This window comes from Trifolium pratense, linkage group LG2 (assembly GCF_020283565.1).
Source record: "Trifolium pratense cultivar HEN17-A07 linkage group LG2, ARS_RC_1.1, whole genome shotgun sequence".
In the NCBI taxonomy this organism is placed as follows: Eukaryota; Viridiplantae; Streptophyta; class Magnoliopsida; order Fabales; family Fabaceae; genus Trifolium; species Trifolium pratense.
Window position 1 is genome coordinate 21,876,180 of NC_060060.1, and position 16,951 is coordinate 21,893,130.

General features: G+C 34.3%; 2 protein-coding genes across 2 annotated transcripts; both read right to left on the reverse strand.

Moving 5' to 3' along the window:
• Positions 1 to 881: 881 nt before the first annotated feature.
• Positions 882 to 6,240, reverse strand: LOC123906837 (pyruvate dehydrogenase E1 component subunit alpha, mitochondrial). The gene is made up of 8 exons (XM_045956849.1): positions 5,229 to 6,240; positions 5,049 to 5,128; positions 3,860 to 3,937; positions 3,552 to 3,647; positions 3,385 to 3,456; positions 1,944 to 1,997; positions 1,749 to 1,814; positions 882 to 1,237 (listed from the first exon to the last, which is right to left on the reverse strand). Exons 1-8 carry the CDS (start codon positions 5,923 to 5,925, stop codon positions 1,193 to 1,195), a joined length of 1,188 nt encoding a protein of 395 aa, XP_045812805.1. The 5' UTR covers positions 5,926 to 6,240; the 3' UTR covers positions 882 to 1,192.
• An 860-nt stretch (positions 6,241 to 7,100) lies between these two features.
• LOC123906838 (DExH-box ATP-dependent RNA helicase DExH15 chloroplastic) lies at positions 7,101 to 15,349 on the reverse strand. The gene is made up of 8 exons (XM_045956850.1): positions 14,724 to 15,349; positions 14,402 to 14,577; positions 13,904 to 14,017; positions 12,623 to 12,731; positions 12,432 to 12,518; positions 10,947 to 11,065; positions 9,800 to 9,974; positions 7,101 to 9,556 (listed from the first exon to the last, which is right to left on the reverse strand). Exons 1-8 carry the CDS (start codon positions 15,189 to 15,191, stop codon positions 7,319 to 7,321), a joined length of 3,486 nt encoding a protein of 1,161 aa, XP_045812806.1. The 5' UTR covers positions 15,192 to 15,349; the 3' UTR covers positions 7,101 to 7,318.
• Positions 15,350 to 16,951: the final 1,602 nt, after the last annotated feature.

Sequence of the window (16,951 nt, forward strand, 5' to 3'; positions counted from 1 at the left end):
TCAATAATATAATAAATAAGTAATTTGTGGGGCTTTAGTGGCCTCCACCTTGGGCTAGGCCTGTATATAGTTTCGTACATGTGAAAATTGAGTGAATTGAGTGGGGTATAGGAAAGGATATTCTCTTAAGACAACAAAAGAAACATAACCAATCATCATTTTACACATGTCCCGAAGAGAATTTCTTCTTTTGCCCCAAATGTTTCTCGCCCGCCCTATTCATTTATTCTTAAATAGCGAACGTTATAAAAATCAAAAATTTGACACTCCCTACAATTCTCTACTTAAGTAGCGAACTCAGTTCTCTACTTAAGTAGTAGACGTGTAAAATCTTTAAATTTTCAAAATTTTTTAATGCTCTACTTAAGTTGAGAATTGTTTTAGTTACTTGACTAACTAAAACCTCATTGATAGATCAAGTACTCTATTCGTGTGTTAGTTAATCACATCTCTCAAGTTGTATAACAATAAGTTAGAGTTAAATTGGAGTCTCTTTGGTCAATGAAAAATATGGTTAATGTCTGATATCACGTGTGACTTGCCTGCTTATCCAATCCTTCTATGTAGAAACGGTGAACTTTAATAACTCCTCGATACAATTGTTGTCCAATGTGTAAAATTATGATCTTGTCCTTGTTCTATATTAAATAGACACACGTGATGAGCTTTATATATGTATGTATGTATATGAGGTGTTAGCTAGACACGTAGCTAATATAGTTCTCTATTTAAGTAGAGAACAATGTAAAATTCTAAAAATTTCAAGATTTTACACATCCGCAAATTCGATCCGCAGATTGCAGTCACTAAAATTTTGAAAATGCTTCAAAAGATTTTAACTCTTGGATGGTACCAAAAAATAATTTCAATGAAGCACATGATGAATAGTAACAAAACTAATGGCAAAAACATGCCACCTAGTAATAAAGGTTAAGGTGAATTGTACACAATGAATTCCTCAAATTTGCAGACCACCCAAGATGCATCAAACACAGTAATGCTTTGCTCAATGCCCCAATATCCTCCACTAAAAAATTACACGGCAAAAAGTAATCATTTTCACCCCATTGCTATTCAAGGGTAAATTTCCTATATACTTAGGGAAAACTCAACCAATAGGCTTGAATTTGTTCTGCGGAAAAATCTTTTATTCTTCATTATTTTGATCAGTCTTGTAGGACTAAATTCCTATTTATGGCAAAGTAGCTCTTAATTCTTTCCTATCAGCGCCAAATGCCTGCAAAATTCATAAGATGGATGCACCAAATGTAAGAGTAGAGTAAAAGCATACAAACTACCAAGTAATCTTAAGACCGTTGTTGTTAAATAGCAGCTATAGCACTATTGTATAGAGGAATTTGAACAAATTGATATTGTTCTGCGATATGCTATCTAGTGCAAAATATTGTGAGATAGTGGCTACAGTGACGAGCTATAACACTGTTGCATAGAGGAAGTTGAACACGGCTATTTTCTGCGATTCGTATTTGATAACACTACTTAAAACCAATGAACTTGTCAATTCCTCCACTTCAATATTTGAGTTGTACCATAACACTGAATCAAACTATTCAATTATATTCATTCTCCTATACATTTCTAAAGCCCATATAATCTCAAATATTGAAAACAGTGTTTTCCTCAAATTTAAAGCAAAAGATTGCCAAATCTGCCATGCATCATTTATTGTTCTTACACTTTAACTTTAAATTCCTACAATGGATAATGAATAGGGATGAAATTAATACCTCAACTCCGTATCCTTTAGCATATACATTGCTAAATAGATCAGACGGTTCTGGCACTGGACTCTCCTGGAAATAAGAAGAAAAATAAAACTCTAAGATTGTAAACCATGTGCAGTCATTTAAGATATGCAAATATAAGCTATATAGTACAGAAGTAGGTGCTAAGAGAATAAACAGAATAGACATGTTTTTTACCTTTGCTTTAGCAATAGCTTCATCAACTTCTTTTCTGACTTCTTTTTCAGTGTCCTAAAAAGAAGAAAAATAAACCAAAATCCTTAGCATCACATCAAATTCAAACGTTGATACATGTGCATACATATACATATATGTCCGTATCTAAGACATTTTCATGATAAGCTGGGAAATAGGAACTATTCAAAGTTTGTTTGAATATTACTAAAATCTCACGGGAAGAAAAATTGTAGAGTAAAAAATTTTGAAAACAAAAACACAATTTTTTATTTTATTTACAAAATAGTCCATTTCATCTTTACACATTGTAGAAATAGCTATGGACAGAGCAAGAAAATTGCTAACAGTGGGTTTGGCTTGAGCAGAGCTCCTCACAGAAATGGAAAATAAATTAAAGAAAGACACAGTATCACAATTTGAATTGACGGTGCCGAGTTTCAACTCATCGGAGTTGGATTCATTAAGGTCTGTTGGGTTCATTGCAAATATGCAACAATGGGCTTGTTCATAGTTTTGATTCATAAGGTTGAGACTCAATACAACATCAGCATACACCTCCTTCACAGATGAGTGTGTGTTGGGACGTTAGATGCATCTATGCAGTCGACTAATCGAGTGCTACAACTGTGACCTTAATGTTTTGGGCACTAAGGAGCCTTATTATTCAATGGTTTTGGTTGTTGAATCTTGACCATGGAACCTTCATCCTTACTTCCATTTTCTAGATCCAAAGATTGTGACACTTCGTTGCCACACTAAGAAATACTGCTGTCTTCTCATCCACCTACTTGGTCGTATGAAACCTCATGCTTCCAACAAATGTTGGTTTTTGTTTGCATCTTCATTATCAAGGACAAATCGCTGAATCTACACCATTCAATGTAGCATATACTTCAGCTTAGAATGTTGATCTCCCACAAAAGAAGCTGTAATCCATTCCTTACGGCATCCTTTGAGAACACAACCGCATTCTCCATTTCTTTACGAACAAGATGTCCAGCATGCCGGATCAATTTGTTGGTAACATTTAAAAAATTGGGTGAATGAGATGATTTTTATTGATTTTATGAAATTGAAGATAAACAAGGAGAAAGAATCTAAGGTTTTTCCTCTCGCAACTGAGCCACTTCTCTGTTTTCCCAAACTAACAAATCTGAATCATCTCTCTGTTCTACACTTAATCCTATTTATATGCCACCCTTGTTTTTCCAATAACATTAATAACAAACTATTGATACTCTACTGCAACTAGCTGTTGATATTTGGGAATATCTAAGAGGAATTATGTTCTATTTATGGAGTATCTTCAGGAAAAAAAATGTATGATTAGATTAGGTCACAGTTATCAAAGATAAAAGTCATAATATGACATGCATAATCAATTCTGAAATTAGCACATTTCACAATTAAAGGAACAAGAATGAATTCCAATTCAATGCACCTTTAGCTCCTTTTCGGTAGCAATGTCATGAGACAGTAACAGCTTTCTTACTCTCTCAATTGGGTCACGCTCCTACAATCATTTTAGCCAAGAGGAAAAAAATTCAGAATGAAATCCTCAAAATTTAAAACTGGTACACCGTTTACGTGCTGAGAAACATGACAAACCTGTCTCACACCAGAAATTTCATCACGTGTTCGGTATGTGCTTCCAGGATCAGACATTGAGTGACCATGGTATCTGTAAGTGTCCATTTCAAGAATCTGGACAGAATAAATAAATATTAAGATACAGAAATCAATTAAAATCTGAGAGAATAAACTTTGATGATTTAATCAACACTAAAATGACGATTGTGAAGTATTAGTAGATGAATCATTCATCATGAATGGTAACCTTATAACATTCAACTGCTAATAATTAATTTGAAGTAATAAATTCAAGTATTCATAACCAAAAAAAAATAATTACTCACAAGGGGCCCATTCTGCAAAGCATGCTCCTTTGCAAATTTAACAGCTTGTTTCACAGCAAGAACATCCATGCCATCTACCTGAAAAGTATTAAAACACGTTAAGAATTTTTTATAGAAAATTGTTTGAAAACACGTGTATGTAGTTTTGCATACAGGTATGCATACAAGTGTATACCCTTGCTCATACACACCTAAATAATTGTAGAAAAGAACGTGTATACATTAAAAAAAAAAAAAAAAAAAAGGAAGAAGAAGACCAAATATAAGAAAATATAGTTCTACATATTTAGACAACAGAGTATGATAAGAGTATGATAGGAGAGTCCACATATAGTCATAAACATTCATATTCAATAGAAGAACAAGAAAAATGGCCAGCACTCAAAAATCAAAATCCAATTCATCATACTCTTGTATGTGGTCTGAAATTTGTTTAAAAAACAGGCATTAAATCTTATTGAAATAAAAAGAGGAACAGAGAGAGAGCGACTTAAGAATAATGTAGTTGTATAGTTTTTTACTTGATCACCCATATTTTCAAAGAACTAGTATCCAAGGCAAAAGCAAACAATGCACACTCTTGAAACAAAATTCCAAATTTCCAATACATCAAGCTGATTAAATTGGCAACACCAGGTCATAACAAAGCTCTTCATTATATACCAAATACACAACAAAACTCATTATATACCAGTAATTAAGCTTTGAGAAGCATATTAAATAGAGTAAGCCCTTACATCAGAGAAAATAATCATAATGGGAACACAACACCAAATAAATCACCTTCATAGTCCACTCCAAGTGAAAATATCATTTCCATGATGGTATGTTTAATTAATTCCCTTATTAGTTAACAACACTAATACAAATCCAGCCATTGTTCCCTCCCAACCAAAAAGTCAAAATAAACTATCATCAGCTTAGAAGCACGGGATTAAGTTGCTTTCATATTAAAGGCATGTCTAGTGTCTGAATCATATTAGTGTACGACAACGACATATAGTTATATATTTTCTCAAATTATTGTCAATGTCTACAAGTCATCTTCACTAATAGTATCATGTCAAGTATCTATATCAACGTTTTATACAGGCACCCGGGCACGCACACACACAAAAACAAACAAAAACAACAAACACAAAACAACAAAATCAACACCAAAACAAAAAAAAAAAATCCTAAAACTCACCTTCAATCCAGGAACATAATCTCCTCTCTTGTAATAAGCAGGACTCTTAGCAGCTCTCCATTCAGCAGTCCCCATTCCATCTAAAATCACAAACCCAAAACACAAATCAATAACAACAACAAAAAAAACCCAATTTAAAAAAAAAAAAACAAACTTTACCAAATCAAACAAAAAACTCACAATGATTATTCTCACAAACCAAAATCGCAGGAAGATCCCAAAGAGCAGCAATATTAAGAGCTTCAAAAAGTTGCCCCTGATTAGCAGCACCATCACCATACAAAGCAAACGTAACACTTTCATCTTTCAAATATTTCTGACCAAAAGCTAAACCACAACCAAGTGGAACTTGAGCACCAACAATTCCATGACCCCCATAAAACCCAGAATCTTTCTTATAAAAATGCATTGAACCACCTTTCCCTTTAGAACACCCATCAATTCTTCCCATAAGTTCAGAATAAACCTCAAGTAGGGTTCCGCCGCGGCCGAGAAAAGTACAGTGATCACGGTAAGCAGTAATTATACAGTCTTTTTTAGTTGTTGATGCTTCCATACCGACCGCGACGGCTTCTTGGCCGTCGTAGAGGTGGCAGAAACCGCGGATGAGTTTTGATTTGTAGAGTGAATCGGCGGCGATTTCCATTCGACGCATTAAGGCCATGGTGCGGAAGAAGGAGAGGAGTTCGGAGGGGGTTGTGGTGACGGAGGTGGACGGTGGTGAGCAATTGTGGGCGGTGAAAGGGAGGGATGTTTCGATTGTGAGTGTGGTGGTTGCGTCGGAGGAGATCGGACGGTGAAGAGATATGGCGGCGGAGATTGGTTTGACGAGATTGGATCCGACGGTTGAAGATGACGCTAAACGTGATAGAGCCATTTCGATTTTTCTGTTGCTACAAAAAAATGAGGAAGATGAAGATTTTTATTTTTTGGTTGAATGGAATTTGTGTTGTGAGAAAATGAAGAGAATGTTTGAGGAAGATTTGAAGGGTTAGTGAGTGTGCGAAGAGAAAATGAATTGATGAATTTTTTATTTGTTTTTTTATTTATTAAAAATTAAAAATATTACTAGTCCTATAGGAATTGAATGCGTGTGTGAGTGACGAATATGTTTATTTGATTGATTCGGAAATTGAGGGAGAAAAAGAAAGAAAGGGTATCTGAGTGAGTGAGTGTGTTGGTGCTGTGGGATTGGTTGCTTTCATAAACACTTCAATCATTTTTATCACACACATGGAAGCTTGTTGACAAAAAACTAATTTTTGGCAATGCTACTAGACAAAAATTCATTTTTTTAATACTATTATCTCGTGTCCTTTTTAAAAGAAATTGTTGATTTTTTTAGAATTATTGAATAACTGATTTATCTGATTTATATTATGGACTCGTTTGCCTTAATTATAAGAAAATTTCAACTTTTTAGATTCATTGGATAACTAATGTATCTGACCATAATTATAGACCAGATACTTTAGTTATGTAATGAATCTAGAAGTGAAAATTTGTTTATAATTAAGGTCGAAAGGAGTACTATATACATCAATTATTCAAAATAATCTAAAAAATGAATTGTTTTTACAAAAAAGACCGAAGAGAGTATATTATATTACAGGTACAAAAAAATTTCGGGTATTCAAAGGTTAGTTGTCAATTTTTTCATACACAGAATTAGTGTTCATTGTCAATTTTTTTCATACGCATGATTAAAATTGAATCACTAACTACATATTTAACGGACTAAATCTCTTGTTGATTAGAGCATACGAAGGATACCTTCAAAGAAATTTGTGAATTAGACTCTCACAAATGAAACCATGATTCCAAGTCTAATTCAATCCCTGCACAATTGCTTGTTGGCCATTTCTAACATGCACAACCACATTAAGTGGTGCATGGTGCACAAGTTCATAATATCGCTATAACGAATACGAAGCCTTGTTTGCGGCTCTACATTGATATTAGTAGTTACTAGTTAACTCGTGTCAATGCTTTTTTTTTCCTAATATTGTTTATACACATTTAATCAACTATGTAAAATTAATAAAAAAAAAATTGAAAAATAATACAACTTCTGATCATAAAAATGACAAATCAATTTCTAGAGATGTGCATTTAATGTTACATGTTTACAAATACAACATATAGTTGATGTTTTCAAATTATCAACTAGTTGATAAAAATTGTAATAACAATGATAATATCATAAACCGTGTTTCTGGAAATTAATCATACAATATTTACAAATGAAACATACAATAAAAGTCAGAAAACTACCCAGCAAGTTCACTTATTGGAGGCCGGTCCATGACATCAGAAGCAGCTCTTGCATTCCGCTTCAACAATGGATCAATATCCGGCAATTTAGGAATCTGAACTAATAGATCAATGGTCCGACGAAGAAGACGAGCAAGATCACCGTCATCCATTGCACATTCCATCATTATTTCTTTCCATGTCAACCCAGAAGCCCAGGCTTCAACCATACCACAAAACTGGCTATCCAAACAGCAAGAAATTGTTACTCCATGTTTCTCCTGAACTGCCAATAGGGCACTTCTTTGGTCATCCAATAACTCGATGACATTGACTACAGTTGAAGAAGGCTCATAAATGTAATTGTTTTTATTTGATGGTCTGACTTTTATACCCTCAGATACCAAACCTGCACACACTGCAGCAAGTTGTGCAGGTTTTAGTTCTAGTAAAATTTTGCTACGAAGAACCATTGCAAGCCAAAGCTCATTTTCTCCACGAATTGCTGAAGCAGTTTCCCCTAACGGAAATATGACATGTGTGTTAATATCTAATGCTCTGGTCTCACGTATTACATTGCTAACGTTCATAAACTCCTTCCAACCTGAGGGTTCAATTTGTTCTATCCGATCAGTCAAACGTTTGGATCTAGTCTTCATTCTCTTGATTTTCTCCTCGGTGAACTTGACTGCGTCTAGGATTTTATTATATTCTCTATAGCCTTCAGTACGAGAGATATTTTTTTTCAAACGTGCGACTTTTTTTCTTTGCTCCCTGTATTGTTCCGATGCGTCTCTGTATGCTTGAGATTTCAGTAGTACCTCATCATTTTCAGAGAAGCTACTCAAAACAGGAACGTTCAAGCTCCACGACCATGTCTCCAGAGCTCCGTCCGTGAACCATAAACCACCGTGTTCAGACTGAGCAAGGTTATCCCACTTCATGTCCTCCTTATCAAGGAGACCACTCATAATTTCTCGAGGTCGCGTATCTCCTTGAACTAAAGGAACATCAGGAAGGCCTGTCTCATATACTGTTTTGATCCACTTTTCTGTAAATAGATACCAAGAGTTATCGGAGCCAAGAGCTACATGATAAGATGGTAAAGGATCTAGATTCAATTCAGAATCTGCATCTGCTGAATTTAATGCAAAAGAATCAACAGAACTGATCATGTTTTTGAGTTTTGAAGCACCGAGGGAGTTGACCTTCCCCAAAAACACAGCAGGAATTGAATGTTGAACTCCTCCAGAATCTCTATACTGCAAGCACAAAAATGGTAAATGTTCATTTTCGGACTCTTCCAAAAACGGTTTCAAGGCAGATATTCTCTCTGCTTCCTTCTGTTTTCGCAATTCAGCCCGAACACGTTTCGCTGCCCTTAAATCTTCCTGTAATTCTGCAATTTCCTTGTATTGTCGCTGTGGTAAAGCCTTCCTACTTTTTCTATCTATGGCTTCATCAGTGATTTCTGACCTCAACAACTGAATTTCTTTTTCAATTCTATTAACTTCCTCTTTAGCAGCTAGCATAACACTGCCACTAACATAATTTCCAAAACTTTGCTCAATTAACTTCCTAGCTTCATCCAAAGTTTTCCCTGAGGAAGGTTTCATTTCATCTGATGTGTTTGACCTACGGATGGCTTTCCCACCACCAAGAAGATTCAAAACCATTCCATATGAAGCAGTAAACTGCGACACCAGAGGCTCAAGTCCAGAAAAAAGTACCTTGCAGCACTCTTCAGCGCCTTCATTAGGAGTTTGGACGAGGACTACATGACCACTTTCATCAATGCCTCTACGTCCAGCACGCCCAGCCATCTGAAGCAGTTCATTTGAGGTCAATAGGGTGCGCCCGCTATCACTTCTTTTGCTGAGGGATGAAATAACAGCTGTTCTAGCAGGCATATTGATTCCAGCAGCAAGGGTTTCAGTAGCAAAAACAACCTTGACAAGTCCTCTTTGAAACAATTCTTCTATGAAAGCCTTCCACAAAGGTAGACATCCAGCATGATGTGCAGCAACCCCTTGCAGAAGTCCTTTCACAGCAGTTTCTCGGACAGCATCAGGATACTTAATGCGGAACTTCTTCAAGGCTAGTTGAACCTCACTTGCTTCACACTCGTCTAAAAGTTTGCAATTTTCAACATATTGCACAGCTGCATCGCAACCTTTCCTGCTAAAAATAAACCAAACAGCTGGAAGCATATCCCTAGACTGAAGGTGCCATAACGTATCGATTATTTGAGGAACCTGAAAAAATTAAATATTATACACATCATCAGGTATACTCATTACTAAAAATACAGGGCAGAAGAGTCATATTTTTACTAAAAACCCAAACTACATATTTTAATACCCATGGTGACTATCGGACATATAAAAGTCACCACGGTATCCCATTTTCAAAAGATTGTGAAGTGATATGAAACCAATTGCTACTATGAACATCATAAAGTACGAAAACAAATGAGAAAATTGATTCAGAGGCCCAACTTGTGATCGACGAATTGCATTTATATCATTCTTTGAAAGAGAACGTTCTTCCAACATGCTATCATCACCATCATAGCTTGTGCGAGTTCCACGTCTCCTGGAATTCCTTTTTCTAGGCGAATCATCCTTGTAAGGTATTGCAGCTTGAAGTTGTAAATATTTGAGTGACAGCTTCCTGCAGTAAACAAAGAAGACTAAAATAATTTATCACTGGTATCTAGTTCTTTAAAGTTGTTAAATAAAAAAAATCATAGTATATTACTATGTATGGCATCAAGATTTTTTTTTTTGAGAAAAAAAACACACTTAATACTTATAAATTCACTACAACTAACCTATTCATTATTCCATCGATTTTCTTGCAGTTATCATTATAATTAGTATCCTCATGTTAAGTAATGCAAAAGAGTAAATAACAATCATAATCAATATCATCACTAAAGACAACAATTACGCCGCCAAAGTTGTTGATGCTACTGTAGCCTTCGCCACCCTAGCCATCAAGTACATTATTTGTACACCCATCACTATGACAGCTACACAACATTTCTATGCAGTTCAGTCCAGCCAAACCCACACTAATCGGAATCGGAGCCCTCTTAAGTTTTAACATTCTTAATTGTCAGGAGTCCTAACAAAGGTAAACATCACCCTGTCTGTTGACTTTTAATGTTACTGTGATCCAGTAAATGCTGGAAACTGGGATTACAAAGAATAGTACCCAATTTGAACAACTTTTCATATATTATAAAATCAAATAAATCTATGAACTTCAATTCTATAGATCTCTGAGTTATATATATCAAGTTTTATTACATACCCAGCTATTTTCAGACCTAAAATTCAATATAAAGAACTATAAAAAAAATCCACCAAATAAAGATACTATCAAACTAGTGCTACTCAACAAAACAACCATAACGAACCCTACCAAATCCATACATAAATGACAGAAAATATATCAGTGAACTGCAAATACCAAACAAGTATGAATATTAGCAATATTCAATTTTTATTAAATGAAAATGGGTGCAAAGTGAAAAAAAAATAGTATAACTCTTTACAATTAAACAATGTTTCTATTAATATAGAATACATGTAACAATTAACTAAACTGAATAAATACAGCTAGGATCCAAGATATCACCTGTTCATCTGTGTGCCCTTATCATCAAGAAGTGGTAATAGGAAATTCTTCAAAGAGAAATGCCAATTCAGAGGAACTGGACGCTTCAACGATGTTACCAACTCTGTTCCACCATGAATCTGAAAGCCAAAAACATTTTGCAGAGTTAACACAAAGAATTTAGCCTAGATAGGCAACCAAATTAAATGAAAGGACAGTGTTTAATTTGCTACTTGAATGTTTCACTATGAATCAGAAACACTAGAAATATTTTGCAGTTACAGAGAATTTAGCCTAGAAAGACAACCAAACAAAATGAAAGAAGACAGATTTAATGTACTAATTATATTTTGTTTTTTTTTGAAGAAGCCAAAATGATATATATTAACACTAACAGCCTCCCCAGCACAAGGCGTACCAAGGTAGACTATAAAAATACAAGAGAGTTAGAGAGATACAATCAAAGTAAAATCATACAAGGCTCAAACACAACAATGGACTAGACCACCAGCTATGGTAGTTTAAAGCTAACGTGATGTTCGTCGTCTTCAACCACCTGAAAGAGAAAAGCTTGATCTTGTCCAATAAAATATGAGGTGTGCCCGTTGAGCCTAATTATATTTTGTTTACGGGCACAATTCCATCAGTCAATTTAATGAAGATGGAATAATAATGAACTTCAATATGTTTTGTTAACTTATATCACATAAAAATACAACCAGCATTAGCGAAGTTCATTTATCAAGGTAATTTTACATAAAATAAAGTAGGGTTAAATAAGTTTTTCGCCCCTAACAATATAGCGATTTTTGGTTTTAGTCCCTAAAAATAAAAATGAGATGTTTTCGTCCTCTCAAAGTTTTCTGTTTTGTTTTTGGTCTCTAATTGACATATTTTGGACATTTTTTGAATATAAAATGGACATACAGATGTTTAACATAATAGATGGACATAACATGAACACATCTTGACCATAAAATGATCATAATCTTGACATTAACATGAACATAAGTTGGTCATTAGGGACCCAAAACAAAATGAAAATTTTTGGGAGGACAAAAACATCCCGTTTTTATTTTTAGGGACTAAAAACTTATTTAACTCAATAAAGTAATGCAATCTAGTTCTTTCTCTGCAACTATATTCTGCACAATTTTATGAAGAATAAAATCTGACTACCAAGCATCGCATAAATTTGAGTAGCCAGAATCATGTACTTGAACAATAGGAATGTTTCAAATCCCAAATTGTCCATAAGTAAATCAAGATGATCAAATTTTTAATGCTCCTTAAAAACAGCCTGAAGTTTGGTAAAATTTCAAATAAATTATCTATGACTTGAAGTCTTTCGATGTTTCCAACTAGAGTCGTGAAAATACTTCATGGCATAAAACAGGAAATTATAAAGCCACCCGTTCTGACATTCATGACTCCCGGAATTAAGTGCTTGATGATACTTAACAAATTCTGCAACTGTAATAGACATCACCAGCACAATATGAATACCTGACCAATCCAACCAGCCAACTCATCTGGATTTGCAACGGTTGCAGAGAGACAAATAAGTTGAACTTTTTTTGGGCAATAAATAACCTACAACAATAGAAAACATATGCATAAAAAATTAAGAGAAATCGAGCAAGCTAAGTCATGTGTAAAGACAGTAAAACGCATGAAAGACATTAAATCATGCTTACAACTTCTTCCCAAACTGTACCGCGAGATATGTCACTAAGGTAATGAACTTCATCCAAAACAATGACATCAACATTGACAAGTCCACTTCCATAAGAAACATTACCAACACTGCATGAAAATTGCAGCGACAAAATGATGACCAAGAAAAGAAATAGAAGAGATAGGAATTAATAATATATACTTGATAAAAATAAAACTTCAAGGTGAGAGCAATGATGATGTTGCCATAATCAAATTACAAAAGAGTGAAAAACAAGGTCAAAAGAAAAATGATCTGAACTGGCAAGTCCACCTTCTTGACCTCTTATCCATTGGAACTATGAAGCCGACATACTTAATACACATAGATACAATACAACAGAAACACAAGGATACAGCAATTACTTAAATGCAAAAGATGTAATACATCTTATATATGTTAACAGAAATTATACAATTTACATAAATGCATAATGTTTATATTTATAATATACTCTTCCTATTTTTCTATTATCCATATTAAAATATACCCTTGTAAACATGTCGCATGTATTTTTCTTCCCTAAGCAATTTCAAAATGACACAAACAACATCAGTCCAATTTATGATTCTTGACCATCCAAAAAAGTATAGCTCGTAAGTCTAGTACACCAATTCCAGAATTCTTTTCATCATCAAGTGGATCATGTATATCTCCACTAATGTCACAACCAATTCTCTCTTCTCTTATATTATCATACGATGAATAAAGAAAGGGTCATGGTAACAAGTTCCCTAATGTTAAGGAACCTAAACGAGAAAATTTTATGTTGAAAAAGCACTTTTTATACTTTTTAAGAGTTGACTACACACATTCCAACAAAATATTACTACATTTTATTCCCAGATGATGAAGAAAATGCTCTCCAGTTTTGCGCTCAACATGATGAAGAACAAGATTGCACAAAACTTCAAATATATTTTCAGAGTTGTATCCCAAAGTATTAACACCATACTACAAATGTATCTGTCAAAAACTTCCATCAAAAAATTAAAAGAATTGGAGAATACTCCTTGGATATATATCTTGAATTATCGTACATATATCACGATCAGTATCAGATAGGGTATAGTGTCAATACTTTAGTAATTTCAGAGTATAGGAGTTTCATTACAGTGGATTCAACAATTCAGAGCTATTAATTGGAAAGAAAAGCATAAACATAAAGCCATAAGCAGATAACCCACATTTTAACAGCACAGTAACAAAAAACCAAATTGCTTGTGTTAGATAATAGATCCAAATTTTTAACATAACGCACCTCTGATACAACATGTTGCGTAATATCTCCGTGGTCATAATCAAAACCTGAGCATCCTTGTTGACAGAAGAATCACCCGTAAGAAGGCCAACATTATTGTCACCAAAGGTCTCCCTGAAAATCCACAAGACACAACCAACAATTCAACTTCCAACTAACATACAATAGCAAAACCACAAACAAATAAAGCAACTGTAGATTCTAACGGACTGTTTATTTCCATGTCTCATGTTTCGATTTCTTTTTTAGTAATTCAAGCGGCACTACCATTTTTACGACTGTCTTTGTCGAGATTCGAACTCAACACCTTGAGGCTACAAGACTAAGCTCTTATCACTGAGCTAGCACCTCTAGTGTATGTTTACATTTTCAATTGAACTGATAAACATAAAGAGAATATAGATTCAATATTTTCTTTTACAATATTTTCGAAAATGTTCATAACATGCATGATATTTGATATGTGCACAAAATCTCATTCAATTGTTCCTTACATACCGAAATTCGCGAAACTTCTGATTAGACAAAGCTTTGAGAGGAGTCGTGTAGAATAAACGCCGTCCCCTAGCCACCGTAGCAACAGCTGCAGCCTCCGCAATCAATGTCTTTCCACTACTCGTCGGAGCAGAAACCACCACCGACGAACCTCTCAGAAAAGCTTCAATCGCTTGCCGCTACCAAAAAACAAAAAATCCAAAACACACTCAAATCAAAATCAACAACACTGAAAAACGAAAACGCATTCACAATTTCAAATCAGAAACTCAATACTCAAACTCTCCAAACAAAAACGAAAATGAAGAGAAAGAAAACACCGAACCTGAAACTTATCGATTCGGAAATCATAAACAGAAGCAAGTTCATCAACATCAATAATTCCAACACCAAACTCTTTAACTTCATTACAAAGCTTCTCAACTCTTTGCCATTTGAATCCATCATCGTAACGAGAAAATTCATCGACATTAACCACTTCATCTTCATCCGAAGCTTCACCGGACACAACATCTTCGTATTCATCAGCTGCAATATCTTCATCATCATCATCTTCATCTTCATCATCTTCGTCTTCTTCTTCTTCGTCTTCGTCTTCGTCGGGATGGCGAGAGAGGGAAGAGTTTGGTTTGATGGAAATGGCGGTGCGGAGAGGTGAGGTTGGGGAGTTGAAGGAGAAAGAGAGAGGATAACGGAGGAAAGAGAATGAGAAAGTAGTTGGGAGGAGAGAGAAAGAATGGTGGTGGCGAGGTTGGAGTGATGAGAGGATAAGTTGAGTGTTGGTGGTGGCCATGGCGGGATATGGCGAGGTTTTGTTTTAGATGATGCCATGCCACTTTTCTTTTATTTAAAGATATTTTGTTAATTAAGTGGATTAATCCAAAAAGAGTTCTATAACCATACTCAAAAGAGTTCTATAACCATACTCAAAAGAGTTTTCTTTTTATAGCCCTCTCGGGTATTCTTTAAGCCCTTAAATTTTAAGTTTTTTTTTATAGAATTTTTATAAAAATACGTAAAGTCAACTTATTGAAAATCAGAGTGTTTAATTTTTTGAATAAAAAATTTATTTTAATGGAATACTTAAAGAGTGTCCCGGGGGCACTCGTTAACAAGACCCTTTTATAATAATAACATTATAGTTCAGTCTAGAGAAAAAAAATTATATTGTGTACTGATTTAAATATTTCAAATCAACTTCCATTCTCAAACTCAATTTTTTGTCGTCGTGGCATTATTGAGAAATCTACATCTTCACATATACGAAAATTTTGTGAAGATATTGGTTTCCCAATAAGCCATTAATAGTTTAGGAGAATCAACTCTAGGAACTAGAACAAGGAGAGTGTTTGTCTATCCAGAAGGGATTGAAATAACATGTATTAATAGCTTGGCTGATAAGAGAGTATCTTTGCATGCTAGCGTTACTGTATTGTCTATCCAGAATTCTAGGAGGGATATGGATTGGGTGCAGTCGGTAGATCACAGCCGTGCGATTTGTAATCAGACGGTTCAGAGTTAAAGTTAAAATATTTATATCTTATAAAACTAAAACTGCACTAAGATCTGAGCCGTCCGATTTTCATCAAACGGTTCAGAGCAGCTGACTGCTCTGAATCTAGTTCCCTCTAGGAGTGAGGTTATCTTTGCAAGGAGAATGTATGTTTCTGTCGAATTCTTGATTGAAAAGGTGAAATTCTCATCTTAGAAGTGGTATATGGCTAAAAATTCTGGTAATATATATTCGTTCAATGTGTGTGAGGTGCAACCTATTCTATGCCGAAACTAGTAGTTGTTGGTGGGCTGCTAGTCCTGAATCTCAATGCCCCTTCTGAGCTTCTCGTCTCTGAATCAGTTGTTCTGGTTTTGTTCTGGTTTAGTGGAGTGCTGCTCACAATTGGATGGTGGGAGTTTGTTTTTGTTTGAGGTGTACTTCCAACCTTTTTGTTGTTCCTTTCTTTTTTCTTTTGTTTGCACCGAGTATATATATATATATATATATATATATATATATATATATGTATATATATATATGCCATTAAAAAATAAAAATTGAGACACTATCAAGTATATATACAACGTCAAATGCAGTCATTTACAAGTCATTTCACGTTCACGGAACAATATTACAAGTTGTGCTAGGTAAATAGTTTTTTGAGATATTTAATTCAAATACAAGAAAAAAAAAGAAATTAGGTAGTAGGATCAAAGTGGTAATTGTGGTTTTCCTATTTTTTTTCATCATAACCCTCAATTTTAAAAAAAGTCTAATTATGAATAATTTTGAGAAAACAGTAATTAATATTTCTTCAACATTTAAAAACGACAATTAAAAAAAAACTATAAACTTTTTAAAACATTTAAAAAAGAATCGAGGAAATAATAATATAGTATTAGCTTTGTCAGACTTATTTTTATCTCCTTAAAAAAAAGGTTAGGCCGAACAATATTTTCAAAAACATTTTAATGAAAGGATATACCTTTGATATATAAAAACCCAGGTATTAAGAACTTCCCAAAATATAGTTGAGAAATTTTTCAAATCAAGTAGGA

Excerpts from the sequence above, each read along its gene's own strand:
- LOC123906838 (XM_045956850.1), bottom strand. The coding sequence starts at position 15,191 with ATGGCCACCACCAACACTCAACTTATCCTCTCATCACTCCAACCTCGC. Across the intron at positions 12,519-12,622 it reads GTACAGTTTGGGAAGAAGTT|GTTATTTATTGCCCAAAAAA; the intron begins GTAAGCATGATT and ends CTATTGTTGTAG. Across the intron at positions 9,975-10,946 it reads AAGGGCACACAGATGAACAG|GAAGCTGTCACTCAAATATT; the intron begins GTGATATCTTGG and ends TGTTTACTGCAG.
- LOC123906837 (XM_045956849.1), bottom strand. The coding sequence starts at position 5,925 with ATGGCTCTATCACGTTTAGCGTCATCTTCAACCGTCGGATCCAATCTC. Across the intron at positions 3,938-5,048 it reads ATTATGTTCCTGGATTGAAG|GTAGATGGCATGGATGTTCT; the intron begins GTGAGTTTTAGG and ends AATACTTTTCAG. Across the intron at positions 3,648-3,859 it reads CTTTGCAGAATGGGCCCCTT|ATTCTTGAAATGGACACTTA; the intron begins GTGAGTAATTAT and ends TATTCTGTCCAG.